Genomic DNA, 13,748 nt, shown 5'->3' with positions numbered 1-13,748 from the left:
GCTTCCCCAGCCGCGCCCCGCAGGCGGCGCAGCTTTCTCCTCGGCGGGTGTCGCCACCTGGTCGTGCACACTCGGACGACAGCGTGCGCGGTTTCGGAAGGCGAAGGCGGCAGGCGGGTCCTCGGCGAGCACGAGTGACTAAACCCACGAATGAATGAACCACGGGGTCACTTCCTCTTCCCGGTCCCTCCCGCCCTCCGGGGGTTCCAGCCTCCCACCATTGGTCACGCCCCCGAGGCTGGCCACGCCCCCGAGACGCCGCGCAGGCTCCGTCGCCAGCCGGCAAAGCTCCGCGCTGAACGGGCGCGAACCATTTCCACTGGCCCCGTAGGGGAGGCCGGAGGGGCTACTACAGAGGGAGGGCGGAAGTTGCCCTTCCCTTTCCTTGAGGCATGTCCCACGGCTGTTCCTGCGGCGTGGGTTTCCATTTTGTCACTGGTGCTGGCTGGAGCTTTGGGTCCTGCTTCCGCGGCGGTCGCTGCTGGCTGGTCCCCCCGCGGCGGCGTTGGCGCCGTCCGGCTGGTCACGTGGCCGGGAACATGGCGGCCTCCAGGGCGCGCTGCGAGCGTCGCGGCTGTTGAAGCCTCCGCGGTGGTGCGCTCGGGTCCGGCGACTCGGAGCCCGGCCGGCGTGGCAGCGGCGGAGCACGGTGCGATCCCGGGTCTGGCGGGCGGGCCCGGGAGGCGCCCCGAGAGCCCTCCGGGAGTCGTGGGCAGGGTGGCTGAAGGGGTCCCGAGTCCCGCGACCTCTTCCACTTGGTTTTGGGGGTCCCATGTCTCCGGGGGCCCCTGGGCAGCGTCGGTACTGGGGCATCCATTATGTGGCTCTTGAAACGACGTCTTGGCGTCTCCTAAGGGGTCTGCGGAGCCGGTCGTCCCTTTTTGAGGGGTCCCGGGACGCGGCGACCCTTTCGGGGATGGGACATCCGGTCCCGAGCTCTTCATTGCAGTTGTGGTTCCTGCATCCCTTTATTAGTTTATCGTGTCTGTCTCTGAGACCTCCACCGGGGTGAGTGGACTCCTGGATTCTGCCTGCGTTGGGGACCGATCCCTGACCCCCACATCCAGGAAAAATAGGCCTAAGGTATGAGTTTCAGGGCTCTCCCTCGTCCTGAGCCCAGGTGGACCTTGGGCTCCCTGGGAAGGATTCATTAACTCCTTGTAGCTTATGGAGGGCTCAGTAGTGGCGGGTTTGCCTCCTTAAACAGGGTGGTCAGAGAAAGGCCTCCCCCAGAAGGTAAGGTTTCAAGGGGTTAGGTTTGAAGGAAACCCAAGACTTGCTGAGCTGTTCCAGATGGAGAGACTAAGCTCGGGATGTGTGCCTGGAGCTCCACAACCCCCTGTCTCCTCCTCTCACTTCTCTCTGTAGTAGGAGCTTAAACTTAGACTGCCGGCTGCAGTTCAGAAGGCCTGAGTTTCTGTTTTGGGGACAAGGGCTGCTTATCCGTGTATATGGAGGGAGGAGTCGGGTCGCAGTGCCTCTAGGATCTTGCTAGCACAAGCTCCTGCTTTCTGGAGTCTCTGATGCTCCTTCCTCAAGGTGTGATCATCCTTTGATGGCACCTGCCCTAGGCAGCTGTGCCTCCCACATTATGCCCTCTATAGGCACCTCTGCTGACGCCACTGGAAACCACAGAGGGCTGCGGCGTGCCACTCCCTGCTTGCTGTGTCTGGGAAGTGTCTGCCGGGTTCCTGGAGGGCACAGGAGTCCGTCCTCCCAACCTCCCAACTTGTCATATCATCCTTGTTTACCTCTTGTTTTGTTTTGCAGCATTGAGGATGGACCCCAGGATGGACCCCAGGTTGCTCTACCACAGAGCTACATCACCTGGTCCATTAACTGTTTATCTTGAGACAGGGTCTTGCTAAGTTGTCCAGGTGGGCCTTGAACTTGTGATCCTCCTGCCTCAGTCTCCTGGATAACTGGGGTTACAGGTGTGCCCACCACAACCAGAGGCAGTGTCATTTCATCTTAATTCACTCATGCAGCAACGTCCGTATGGTTCAGAGCCCTCTGGAGCCACACTGACTGATTTAAAACTGTCTGCTGCGTTCCTCGAGACAGAACACTCAGGGTCACTCCAGGGGAATGGGCTGTGCAAAATAACCACACAAGAGACAGAGAGACCTTTTTCTTTGGGGTTCTGTGAGGGCTCCTCTGACCTTAAGGGTCTGTGGAAAGAGAGCTGGTTGTCTGACAGCTAGGAAGGCCACACCCAAGGGCAGAGCAAGAGAAGGGGACACACAAAGGGCATTTCCAAACAGGGCAAAGGGGTAACATCACAAAGGAACAGGTGAGCGCAGCTCCACCTATGGGGCTGCGGGAAGGCATGCCCAGGCACAAAGACACATTCACACATTCTGCGACTTCCAAGATCGGGGCGTCATCGAGGGCCACTTTGATGTGGCCAGATCACTTGGAAGTGACTGACAGGGTCTTACCAATCAGGAAAGGAATATGTTGGTCACATGGTGTGGCGGCCTCCCACAACTGTCCCTGCTGAAGTTCGGTGCAGTGCCCACTCCTGTCCACCCAGTTGCTTGGGAGGCTGAGGCAGGAGGATGGCAAGTCCCAGGCCAGCCTGGGCAACTGAGCAAGACCCTGTCTTAGAAAAAAAGAAAGAGGGCTTGGTGATGTGGCTCAGTGGTAAGCACCAGGGTTCATTGCAGTGTGGCCACCACCACCACAGCAAAACCCCAGCATCCACGCTGTCCCCAGGCGAGAGGCTGTTTCCTGACCTGTCGATGGGAGCAAGTCTCTGCCCATCCTGTGGGGCCCTGGGAGGGTTAAATAAGCTAATGAACATAAGGGCTTATCAGAGAGCCTGGCGTTTGGCAAATGTACACAAATGCCAGACACTATTCTTGTGTGTTTTTTTTTGTTGTTGTTGTTTTTTGGTACTGGAGATTGAACTCAGGGGCCCTCAGCCACTGAGCCGCTGCCTCAGCTCTGTTGTGTGTTTTAGTTAGATACAGGGTCTCACTGAGGTGCTGAGCTGGCTTTGAACTCTCAATCCTCCTGTCTCAGCCTCCCAATCTGCCAGGATTACAGGCATGCGCCACTGTATCTGGCCTATTCTTGCTTTTATTGAGGACCTGGGCAACTTAGGCACTGATTCAAAAAAAGGGTCAGGCGCAGTGAGGCACGCCTGTCACCCCCGCAGCTCGGGAGGCTGAGGCGGGAGGATCTCAGTTCAAAGCCAGCCTCAGCATCGTGGCGAGGCCCTAGGTACCTCAGTGAGACCCCGGTCTCTAAATAAAATACAAAATGGGGCTGGGATGTGACTCAGAGTTTGGGGGGGGACTGAGGGTGTGGTTCAGTGGCAGAGTGCTGCCTGGGTTGGATGGACTCTAGTACCCCCCAGAAGAGCCCCCGCCATCCTGAGACGAGTAGGCGGGACGCCGCTGACCCTGCTCCATTCCTGCTGCAGGTTCTGCTCTCTGGGCTTCCAGGCTCGGTCCCTGGGGCGCAGAGGACCAGGCCCTTGCTGGAGGCATCATGGTGACAGAGCAAGAGGTCGAGGCCATCGGGCAGGTGCTGGTGGACCCCAAGCAGCCTCTGCAGGCCCGCTTCCGGGCGCTTTTCACCTTGCGGGGGCTTGGTGGCCCCGGGGCCATCGCCTGGATCAGCCGGGCCTTCGATGACGACTCCGCCCTGCTCAAGCACGAGCTGGCCTACTGCCTGGGCCAGATGCAGGACTCCCGCGCCATCCCGGTGCTCACGGGCGTGCTGCAGGACACCCGCCAGGAGCCCATGGTGCGCCACGAGGCAGGTGAGGGGCAGGCGGCAGCCCTCGTACTTCCCTGCCCCGCTGGCCTGGCCTAGGTCCAGGAGACGGGCCACCCCGGGGACTGCGGGGCCACCCCAGCTGTCTGGTCAGGGAATCTTATTCCTTTGGGTGTTTTCCCTTTAAACCGACGTTCAGAGCTGGGTGTGGGGCGCAGGCTGTGCTCCCCACGGCCGGGCCAGGCGACTGAGTGAGGCCAGGAGAGTGGCCGCCGCTGTGTGGGAGGGGCAGGCGCGGCCTTCCACTCCAGGTGGCTCCAGGTGCACGTGGAGAGCTTAAAGGAGACCGTCAGTGCTGGGCCTGCCTCCTTTCTCCCGTCACTGTCCCTGTGCGGGGGACCCCGGCTGCCCCTCTAGTCAGTGTACCCGTGCTGCCTGCCTGCTGCCCCCTCCCTGGCTGCAGGGCTCCGCCTGTGCTGTCCCTCTTGCCCAGAGGCCCCAGGGAGTTTCCCCTGACCCCGGGCTCCCCATCCGCTGTGTCAGCGTCCAGGTGGGAGGACGTCGTCCCTCCCCCCAGGCGCAGGCTGGGGTCACTGTGCCTGGGCAGGTGCAGGCTCTGCCGCGGCTTGGCTGGGTGGCCGTGCAGCCCGTGAGCCCTGCTGCCCCTCAGCCCTGGCCGGGGAGCTGCTACCAGCTGGTGCTGTCCTGCAGCCGTGTGGTGCTCGCCAGCCAACACCAGCCCTGCCTGCTTCTCAGGGGAGGCCCTGGGTGCCATCGGGAACCTGCAGGTCCTGGAGCTCCTGAGGCAGTACTGCAGCGACCCCACGGTCGAGGTAAGAGCCGGCCCCAGCCCTGCCCGCTCAGGCCCGAGAAGCTGTGCCCAGTGCTTCCCCAGCCCCGGCCCGAGCAGCCCTAGAACCCCTTTCTGGTTGCCACGGTGACCGCTGTCCAAGGGTGCTCCAGGCCCCAGTGGGGAGGGCAGCGTCCAGGCCTGAGGCCAGCAGAGCCTGCTCGCGGCTCCTGCCTGGCCCCCGGCTGCTCTGAGACCCTGCCCTCTCTGCCACCCTGCCCGGCCCCCTGGACCTCGGGGTCTCCCTGCCGTTCCCCACATCTCTTCTATTTTGAGATAGTTTCATTAAGGTGACTCACGTGCCATTTAGCTCACCCCTGGAAGTGCACCCTGAGTGGCCTGCAGTGCATTCAGAGGCGGGCAGCTGCCCTGCTCCTTCCAGAACATTCCCTTCCTCTCAAGGAAACCCACTCCCATTAGCGACATTTTCCATCCTCCGTGGGTCTGTCCTGGCCCCTCCTGTCACTGGCTCACACACCTTGACCTCCTGTGTCTGCTCACTGAGCACGAGGTCCTGGGTCCGGCCACCCTGTCCCCTCGCTCCTGCCCTGGTGGAGTGACGCTCAACGTGGGCACAGGCCTGTTGTTTGTTTTGGGACGTCTTTTTTTCTTTTTTGGTCCTGGGGGTTGAGCCCAGGGGTGTTCTACCCCTGAGCCACATCCCCAGCCTTTTTTATTATTTTTTCATTTTGAGTCGCGCTGCCTAAGTTGCTCAGGGCCTTGCCAGGTAGCTGAGGCTGGCCTTGAACTTGGCGATCCTCCTGCCTCAGCCTCCTGAGCTGCAGGGGTTGCTGGTGTGGCCGCCGCGCCCAGCCAAGCCTGTTACTTGTATCAGTTCGTGCCTTGTTGAACACAAGGGTGGCCTCCACTTTTTGGCCATCGAGAACCACCCTGCCACGGGCCTGTGTGCGAGTCTGAGTTCACTTGGACCCTGGCGTCCTGACTTGCTTCACACGCCCCACTCTTCTCGCGCAGCCAGAGGAGGGCACATGTGAAACCGCAGCCAGCTGCTGTGTTCTGTGCTCAGAGCGCCCACGCCTCGCTCCCTCCAGGGCAGGACCTGGAGCCCTCACTCCGGCTCGTGGCCGCGCTGCCCTGCCCGGCCGCCCGGGGCCTTGGCTCTGGCGCTCTCTCATCTCCCCAGCTCTTCTCCACTTCCCCGTCCCTTGTCCCTTCCCCTTGCTGTCCTGACCCATAGGTCCCTGCTGCAAGCCCAGGAGGGTGGGGCGGGGATGTCACAGCCTCTGCGTGTCCCCAACGTCAGGCCCAGGACTGATGCTGTTTGTGCGCCCCTCGCCCTGCAGGTGGCTGAGACGTGCCAGCTGGCCGTGCGTCGCCTAGAGTGGCTGCAGCAGCACCCCGGGCAGCCGACAGCGGCCGGGCCTTATCTCTCGGTGGACCCAGCCCCCCCAGCTGAGGAGCGCGACATGGGGCAGCTGCGGGAGGCGCTGCTGGACGAGACCCTGCCGCTGTTCGACCGGTACCGCGCCATGTTCGCCTTGCGCAACGCCGGGGGCCAGGAGGCGGCCCTGGCACTGGCCGAGGGTGAGGAGGACCCGGGCTGGGCAGCTGGGAACAGCACACCCCGGGAGCAGAGGTGCCAGCGGACACCCAGCCCTCTCAGTGGCCACACCTGTCATCCTGGCTCCTCAGGGTGCTGAGGCAGGAGGGTCACAGTCCAGGCCAGCTGGGCAGCTCAGCTGGACCCTGTCCAGAGCAGAGTCAGGGGCTGGGTGCTGCCGTGCCAGAGGCCCCTGGTCCAGCCGGCTCCCCACAGGCTGGTCAGGCGCCCGAGCTGCCCCGTCATGGGTGGGTGAGTCCTGGAGACAGAGCCCCTTTGGCCCCACCCTCTGGGTGCCCCAGCCCCGAGCCCGTGGTGTGCCCGGTGAGTGCCCAAGTGACTGCCCTTCCCTCCTGCAGGCCTGCGCTGCGGCAGCGCCCTCTTCCGCCATGAGGTGGGCTACGTGCTGGGCCAGCTGCAGCACGAGGCGGCCGTGCCCCAGCTGGCCGCCACCCTGGCCCGCCCCGCCGAGAGCCCCATGGTGCGCCACGAGTGTGCGGAGGCCCTGGGCGCCATCGCCCGGCCCTCCTGCCTGGCCGCGCTGCACGCCCACACGGCCGACCCCGAGCGGGTGGTGCGGGAGAGCTGCCTGGTGGCCCTGGACATGTACGAGCAGGAGCGCGGGCCCTTCCAGCAGGACCGCCCGGAGCAGCCGCGCCCACCGCCCTAGCGCCCCGCCCCGCCCCGCCCTGCCCCTGCTGACCTGCCACGCCCCCTTGTCCCAACAGGACTGCGGTGTCTGAGTCTCCCCTGGCCCTGTCCCTGCGGAGCCGCCCCGACTCCCTCGGTGGGAGCTGTGGGCTCCTGGCCGGCGTGCGGGGAGGGACCTGGGTGGCTCAGGCTGCACTAGCAGTGACAGTGGTCCAGGGCCCCTGACCTCGGCCCTGTGGCGTGGGAGGTGGTCCTAGGTGGGGCGCGGGCTCCTGGGTGCCACCACGTGGAAGAGTAAATCATTTTGGCCCAGCAGTGGCTCCCTGAGTGTGTGGGGCGGGCTTCCCGGGAGCACTACTGCCCCAGCACTGCCACCTGCGCCTGTCCAGCTCTGGGGGACTGTCCACCAGCTTGGCTCCCTCCCAGGGCTCTAGAGAAGCAGCCTTGTGGCCTGCCCTCCACCTACCACCTGCTCCCGTCAGGGCCACTGGACCCTCCGGGTCCCACCTGACCCTCCAGGTCCCACCTGACCCTCCAGGTCCCACCTGGCTCTCCAGGTCCTCTGCCCTGGGGTGGCCTGCTCACCCAAGAAACAGGTCTGAAGGTGGAACTGGGTCCACAGCTGCCCCTCTGTGCCCCGAAATCCACAAACCAAAAGGCTATTGGCAGAACACATGGGAACTCACGTCCTGGGGACGTTCCTGTGGCTTCCGCCCTGAGCCCCTGTGCTCTGGCCAGCCCCTGCCCACTCAGGGCCTGGTCCTCCTCAGAGACTGACCTGTGGGCTCCCATGCCCAGCTGCCCAGCTGCTCCCTGCCCTGCCCGCGGCCTGGGTGCTCCCCAGGACACCATGTCACCTCCGGACCTGCAACTTGGGTTGGGTTGTATCCCCAGAAGGTGACTCTGAGTCTGACCCCACGCTGGGGAGTGTGACCTCGTCTGGAAGAAGGGTCTTGTGGTGTGATCAGGACTCAGGTGTGATCCTCCTAGATCTGGGGTGGGCTGAACCCCGTGACCCACCCTTCCTGGAGACAGAAAAGGGCCGGGTGCCGTGGCCGCACCTGCCTTCCCAGTTACACTGGAGGCTGAGGCAGGAGGATGACAAGTTTGAGGTCTGGCAAGACCCTGTCTCCAAAAGCTGTGGGGTGTGGCTTAGAGGAGCGCCTTCCTGGGCAGCTGCCAGGCCCTTGTCCAGGCTGCTGAGGTCCAACAGGAGGGTCATGTGACCCCTCGAGTCTCGGGCAGCCTGAAACGGCACCGGAGCAGGAGCGCGCAGCCGCCTCAGCCCAGGTCTGAGGAGGCTGTGGTCAGGCTGGGCCACAAGCAGGGGCCTGGGGCCTCCCCTTAGCCCTGCTCCCAGGGCAGGGGCTTCCCTCAGAAGCAGGAGGTCAGGGAGGACGACACAGCGGCCCGGTTGCTGGGCAGCATGGGGGACGGGCTGGTGTCCTCCCTCTTGCTGCTCCCTGCTCAGCCCCGCCACACAGCCCGGCAGCCTGGCCTCTGCCCCAGAGCACGGACCTGGGGAGCCTCGCTCGCCACTGCCCTGGCCGGCTCTGCACGCAGCCTCCCCCTGGGGCCCTCCAGCTCCCAGCCCCTCAGCATTTCGGGTGGCCCAGGCCCTGACTGGGCACCAGGAGCCTAGTCGGCTGCACAGGCCCCCTGAGCCCTCCTAGGCCAGGGAGGTGGGTACGGTGTGGGTTGGGGGCACAGGGTGAGCCCGGGCCTCGCGTGCGCCAGGCAGGGCTCCACCGAAGAGCCACACCTCAGCTTTTAGAAGATTTCCCCTTTGAGAGGCTCTTCTGAGTCCCTGGGCTGCCCCCCCGCCCCCCCGGCATGTGACCAACCCACTTCACAGAGGAGCTGCAGAGGGACAGCTGGGGCGCGGCCCTAGATGGCTGGCCTCTGAACCCTGGCTCCTCTGCCTGCTCTCGTGCCTTGTCCTGGCCTGCGCCACCCAAGGCCCACGTTCCTCCTGCGTCCCCCTCAGCAGTGGGGGATGTCATTTCCGTGCTCAGCCTGGGAGCATCAGGGTTGAGTCCATTGCCGCGTCCCCAATCCAGAATCCAGACGGGCGGGCCTGGCCACCTGTTCCCTGTTCTGTGGTCCTACCTGGGCTCCCGCTTGTCCTCCCCACGACAGCCACCAGAGGGGGCCTGTGAGCACTGAGCCCGGCCCCTTGCTCCTCTCCCACAGCCCCTACCCCCCGGGGGTGAAGGCCCCCGTAGCCCACAGGACCCCACAGGACCTGCCCTGCCTCCCCTCCTCCCTCTGCTCCGGCCACACGTCCTGGATGTGCCACCAGCTCCCCAGGGCCCTGCGCAGGCTGAGCTCTGGTGCCGTTGCTCCCGGCGGGCCCCCTTCCTCCTGAGGTTTCTGCTCCAGCGACCCCTCCTAGGTGAGGCCGGACCACCCTGCCTCCTGCCTGGAGATTGAGCCCAGAGACACCCTACCACTGAACTGGCTCCAGCCCTTCCTATATCTGATTTTTTTTTGGGGGGGTGAGTACCAGGGATTGAGCTCAGGGGCACTCGGCCACTGAGCCCACCCCAGCCCTATTTTGAATTTTAATCAGAGACAGGGTCCCACTGAGCTGCTCAGTGCCTCGCTGTTGCTGAGGCTGGCTTTGGACTTGCGATCCCCCTGCCTCGGCCTCCTGAGCTGCTGGGTGACAGTGTGCGCTGAAGCTCCTTCCCTCCCCACGCCCCCTCCACCCCCACCCTAGTGTCGGTGCTCCATCTCCCTGCGGCAGAGAGGGCCTCCACCTAGGACCTCAGGGAGTGGCTGGCCGCTGGGTCTGGGGCCACGCCTGCCATCCAGCTACTCAGGCTGAAGCACGGGAGGGCCAGTTTCAGGCCACCTGTCAATTTAGTGAGACCCTGTCACAAATAAAATCTGAAAGGACTGTGTGTGTGGCTGTGTTCCAACCCAGCACTGCCGAAAACGAGGGTGCCCACACTAGGTGCTCAATAAACGCGAACAGATGAATCAGGCCAGCTGTGAGACATCAGGGTGGGTGTTCTCAGGAGAAGGCTGGCGAGTGCCAGGGCCCTGGGGCAGGGAGAGTGTGCGGGAGCTGCTGAGGCCGCAGCATTTGTGCTGTGATCACTGCAGGCAGATGGGGGCCCTGGGAGCCTCGTAATCCTCTTAGCTCAAAGCCCCTTAATACTTCCGCTGCACGGGTCACCTCCGGGCTTCCCTGCTCCAGGTGGCCGCCATGCCGGGCTTGGCGGACAAGGAGGAGACCAAGGACTGGAGCGCTGCCCCCCCGGTGTATGAGGAGTACCGGCCTCCCCCGCTGGACACCATCCGCCTGCCCAGGTACGGGCTGTACCTGTTGATAGCCGCGTTCCTGGTGGTGGCTGTGGCCTACGCCATTGTCGGGCACCTCATCAAAGACCTGGCCCACGACTTGGCCGGTGAGCTACCCACTGCCAGGCTGGCCTGGGTCGGGCTGGCCAGGGAGGGGCAGAGCTGGCGGGGTCCCAGGCCTCTGTGCAGGCCCGGGGAGAGCCGGCAAAGCTCAGGCCCTCTCTGGGCCAGGACGGGTGGAGGGTTTCGGGCCCGGAGGTCCTCACCGCGTCCCTGACGCAGACTGGGCATTCGGCCCGAAGTCAGACCAAGAGGAGACGCCTCGCCGGGAGCGGGCCACCAGCGTGGCCGGGGAGGACCTGGAGGAACTGGACCTGGCCTGGCAGGACGAGGAGGCCCTCGAGGGCGGTGGACAGGGCGTCCCCTTGGAATCCCCCGCCCGGGACCCCCATCATCCCTCCGTCATCTTCAGGGACCACCAGGTCCAAAGCTCCTGGAGGCTGGAGTGAGGGGGGTCCTGGCCCCAGTTCCAGCCCCTCAGACGCTGCGTAGTCGGGACCCGTGGCCCCCAGAGCCTCTACGCCCACCCCCGTCCCTGGGGAGAAGCTCCCTCTCAGCTGGAGGGCTTGGTGGCTGGACACTGGCCATTGCCATCTGCCCTGCTTCCCCAGAGCTTGACCTGCCCAGCCTCCAGCCGGCCCTGCGCGGTCTGTGAATGGGGAGCAATGAGGCACCCGGACATTAAACCAGCAGTCCCTCTGCCCGCGCCCGTGACTGCTGAGTCAGCCCTGCCCTGCCCTGCGGGCTCCCTCACCCAGCAGGACTGTGCCCGTGTGACAGACCTGAACGCCAGGCCAGTGAGACCCGGCCAGCCAGAGCAGAGGGCCTTTTGTGGAGCAGCAGCGAGGTGGCCTTGACCCCCGCGCCGTGTCCCCCTCCACAGCTCCCTGTCCCCTCTCGCTCCGGGCCTGGCTGTCTGGGGCTCCTGGTCGCCTGACTGAGGCTTCCTTCACTTCAGACCTTTGCACAGGGTGGGGCACACAGCAGGGGCTTCATGGATGCCCACCTGGCAGCACGGAGTGGACCCCTGCTTGTCCTGGGCTGTGTGGCTGAGCTCCAGGACAGCTCTGTTCAGTGGCCCGTCTGCCCATAAGTTGTGGTCACACTTCTGGGACACAGGACTCCTGTGTAGACAGTAGGTGCTCATACGTGTATGTCACAGGCTTTGGGCCTGCTTTCACGTGCCAGGGCCATGGCTGCTCCCGTGGCTACTGGGGCAGGGTCCTCCTTGGCCTGGGCAGGGCTGACTCTCTAATCGACCTCAGGACCAAGGCCGAGGTCAGAGAGCCTGGAGCCTGAGTCATCTGCGGTCCCTGGTGTCCCCATCCTCAGCCAGTAGAGCAGCCCAACCTGGCGGTGCCTGGTGGGCAGGCGGCCCTGGGGGCTGACTGGATGCTAGTGGCGCAGGCTGGTCAGTGCATCCTCTGGCTGTGGCTGCGTGGGGCTGCCCTGGCTCTGTACTGAGGGCTGGCAGAATGTTGTGGGTCACCAAGAGAAGGAGAGGGAGGACGTGCCAGTCACCAGCCAGGAGCCGACGGGCACCTGCCAGCACCCAGGGTGGCTCAGACCCCAGGTGCATCTGAGAGCCCCACCCTGGCCTCAGCACCCCCCACAACAGGGTGCGGGGACAGCTGCAGAGGGGGTGGCCCTGGGCGGATGGCCCTCAGGGCGGGGTGCAGGGGAGGGGCCAGCTCCCCAGTTAATGTCACACCAGGTCCAGAGTCTGCTGGGGGTGCTGGGGGCAGGAGCCAGTCAGGTGCCGAGGGAGGGAAGGAGGGCCCCTGCCAGGCCCGCCTGCCACGGTCACCCGCAGGGGATCCCTGCTCTGCAGCACTCAGTCCTGCGTTCTGGCTGGCGCTCAGCCATGAAGACCCTGGGGACGCTGGTCGTACTGGGAGCCTGGCTCTTCTCGCCTGCCCAGGCCCAGGGTAAGCTCCTGGCGGGCTCCTGGGGACGGCGGGTCGCGGTCTGTTTCTCCAGGATGCGAAATGGCGGCCTTGGGAGGGCACCCAGGCCCGCAGCCGCCCCGCCCCCACCCTCTCAGCCGCCTTCAAGCCCCACAGGCCCCCTCTATCCCCCACCTCAAGCCTCCCCTCTCCCAACACCACTGGGTCCCCTCTGAACCCCCTCCCCCTCCGGAGCCCCCTCCCCCTCCGGATCCCCTCCCTCCTCTGAACCCCCTCCTGCCTTACAAGCCCACCCAGGACCCCCTCTCAGCCTCTTTTGTGTCCTCCTCCTCAGAGAGCCCACCCTCCCAGCCCTGCCCCTCTCCATGCCCAGTCTTGGAGGTCTGTCCCCTCTCCGAGGGCCCCTGAGCACCTTGCCCTCCCCTGAGCACCTGCTCCCTGGCAGCCCCTGAGCGGCAGCTGAAGCCCTGGCTGGTGGGCCTGGCGGCGGTGGTGGGCTTCCTGTTCATCGTCTTCGTACTCATGCTGGCCAACCGCGTCTGGTGCTCCAAGGCCAGGTGGGCCCCAGCCCTGCCCAGAGCCCTGCCCCTTCCCGTCTCTAGCCCAGGCTCCCCCAAGGGCTCCCCACCCCCAGCTTCCTGGCCAGCTCATGTCCCCAGGTCCCCTCATTTCCCCCTCCTGGGACTGGGGCTGGCCCCAGGACCTGGGCAGCCCACCCTTCCTGCGCCCCGGGGGGGCTGGGCTGAGGCTGCCCTCACGCCCCAGCCTCCCCCCCTGCCTCTCCTTGGCAGAGCTGAGGACCAGGCGGACGCCGTGAGGATGGAGCCCCATGTGTACCAGGACGTGAACCCCAGGTGTGCCCCAGGGCCCACTCCCACCCGAGGCCTCGCCCGCTCTGCATGCTGTCCCTGGCCAGGACACTGTCCCCGCTGTCCTCCCTCGGCCTCTGCCCAGGGCTTGGCTACAAAGGTCCCCCCGGCCATCCTCCGTCCTCCCTCCCTCCGCTTCTCTCTTCTCCACGCTTAACCGCGGCTGGCACCCTCCTGGCCGTCCCCTGGTGTCACTCAGGTGATGGCTTCCAGAGCTTAGTTCTGCTGTCTCCTGTTGAGCAGGACCCCGGGGCGAGGCTGCGTAGGTGGCCGTCCCGGACCTCTGCCGCCCGCTTCCAGGCCCGCGAGTCCTGCGGGGGCTCGGGGTGCAGCCGGCCTGGGGCTCTGCAGGGCGAGATCGCAGCTGGACCAGGCCTGGGGCAGCACAGGGGGTGGGAGGGAGGAGACCAGCCTGAGAGTCAGCGGCCCAGGACGGGCCCAAGGGAGGAAAGGGGACTCCTACCCGCAAGATGTGCTGGCGGGGCCCGTCTCCCCTGCCTGCCGACTGGCCTCCCTGTCCCATCCACTCTGCACCCACCCACTGCACCACCTATGGACTGTCCACCCACCTGCTCACTGTTGTTCACCCACCGTCCTCCACCCAGCCACCCGGCCACTTGGGCGTCGGCCTGCCGGTGCCGTCTAGGCCCTCAGCCGTCCAGCAGTCCTCCCGCTGGCCCAGATGTGTCCCTCACACTCCCGCCTTCCCGCACAGCCCTTCTGGCTGGCCACTGCCCACTAGCCTGTTGACCCAGCTCCTGCCTACGCTGCAGGCACCAGTCATCCTCTGCCACCCCTCTCCTTCCTGCACGCCC

The 13,748-nt window shown here is 65.2% G+C and overlaps 3 protein-coding genes across 6 annotated transcripts in view; all 3 read left to right on the top strand.

Moving 5' to 3' along the window:
• Nucleotides 1–445: 445 nt before the first annotated feature.
• On the top strand, nt 446–7,100 carry DOHH (deoxyhypusine hydroxylase). 4 transcript variants are annotated; one of them, XM_081285374.1, is made up of 6 exons: nt 516–649; nt 856–1,008; nt 3,431–3,772; nt 4,438–4,559; nt 5,881–6,121; nt 6,497–7,100. In XM_081285374.1, the coding sequence occupies exons 3-6, from the start codon at nt 3,499–3,501 to the stop codon at nt 6,805–6,807; spliced, it is 948 nt and encodes a 315-aa protein (XP_081141500.1). In that variant the 5' UTR covers nt 516–649; nt 856–1,008; nt 3,431–3,498; the 3' UTR covers nt 6,808–7,100. The 4 variants fall into 4 exon arrangements, with proteins under 4 accessions (XP_081141498.1, XP_081141499.1, XP_081141500.1 ...); XM_081285375.1 differs by lacking the exon at nt 856–1,008 and adding an exon at nt 1,771–1,877 and having other exon boundaries at nt 528–649; XM_081285372.1 differs by lacking the exon at nt 856–1,008 and having other exon boundaries at nt 446–649.
• Nucleotides 7,101–9,967: 2,867 nt separating this feature from the next.
• Nucleotides 9,968–11,040, top strand: SMIM44 (small integral membrane protein 44). The gene is made up of 2 exons (XM_081285061.1): nt 9,968–10,204; nt 10,380–11,040. The coding sequence occupies exons 1-2, from the start codon at nt 10,003–10,005 to the stop codon at nt 10,604–10,606; spliced, it is 429 nt and encodes a 142-aa protein (XP_081141187.1). The 5' UTR covers nt 9,968–10,002; the 3' UTR covers nt 10,607–11,040.
• Nucleotides 11,041–11,156: 116 nt separating this feature from the next.
• The window catches only part of SMIM24 (small integral membrane protein 24), a 3,543-nt gene continuing 951 nt past the window's right edge, over nt 11,157–13,748 (top strand). The window contains exons 1-3 of the mRNA XM_081285060.1: nt 11,157–12,085; nt 12,510–12,621; nt 12,856–12,918. Of these exons, the coding sequence (XP_081141186.1) occupies nt 11,860–12,085; nt 12,510–12,621; nt 12,856–12,918 (401 nt within the window). The 5' untranslated portion in view covers nt 11,157–11,859. The remainder of the gene's footprint in view (nt 12,086–12,509; nt 12,622–12,855; nt 12,919–13,748) is intronic.

Source organism: Spermophilus citellus (assembly GCF_964194105.1).
Source record: "Spermophilus citellus genome assembly, chromosome: 3".
NCBI lineage: Eukaryota > Metazoa > Chordata > Mammalia > Rodentia > Sciuridae > Spermophilus > Spermophilus citellus.
This window is presented reverse-complemented; position numbering and strand designations above follow the sequence as displayed.

Excerpts from the sequence above, each read along its gene's own strand:
- SMIM44 (XM_081285061.1), top strand. The coding sequence starts at position 10,003 with ATGCCGGGCTTGGCGGACAAGGAGGAGACCAAGGACTGGAGCGCTGCC. Across the intron at positions 10,205-10,379 it reads CCTGGCCCACGACTTGGCCG|ACTGGGCATTCGGCCCGAAG; the intron begins GTGAGCTACCCA and ends TCCCTGACGCAG.
- DOHH (XM_081285372.1), top strand. The coding sequence starts at position 3,499 with ATGGTGACAGAGCAAGAGGTCGAGGCCATCGGGCAGGTGCTGGTGGAC. Across the intron at positions 4,560-5,880 it reads GCAGCGACCCCACGGTCGAG|GTGGCTGAGACGTGCCAGCT; the intron begins GTAAGAGCCGGC and ends CTCGCCCTGCAG. Across the intron at positions 6,122-6,496 it reads GGCCCTGGCACTGGCCGAGG|GCCTGCGCTGCGGCAGCGCC; the intron begins GTGAGGAGGACC and ends TCCCTCCTGCAG.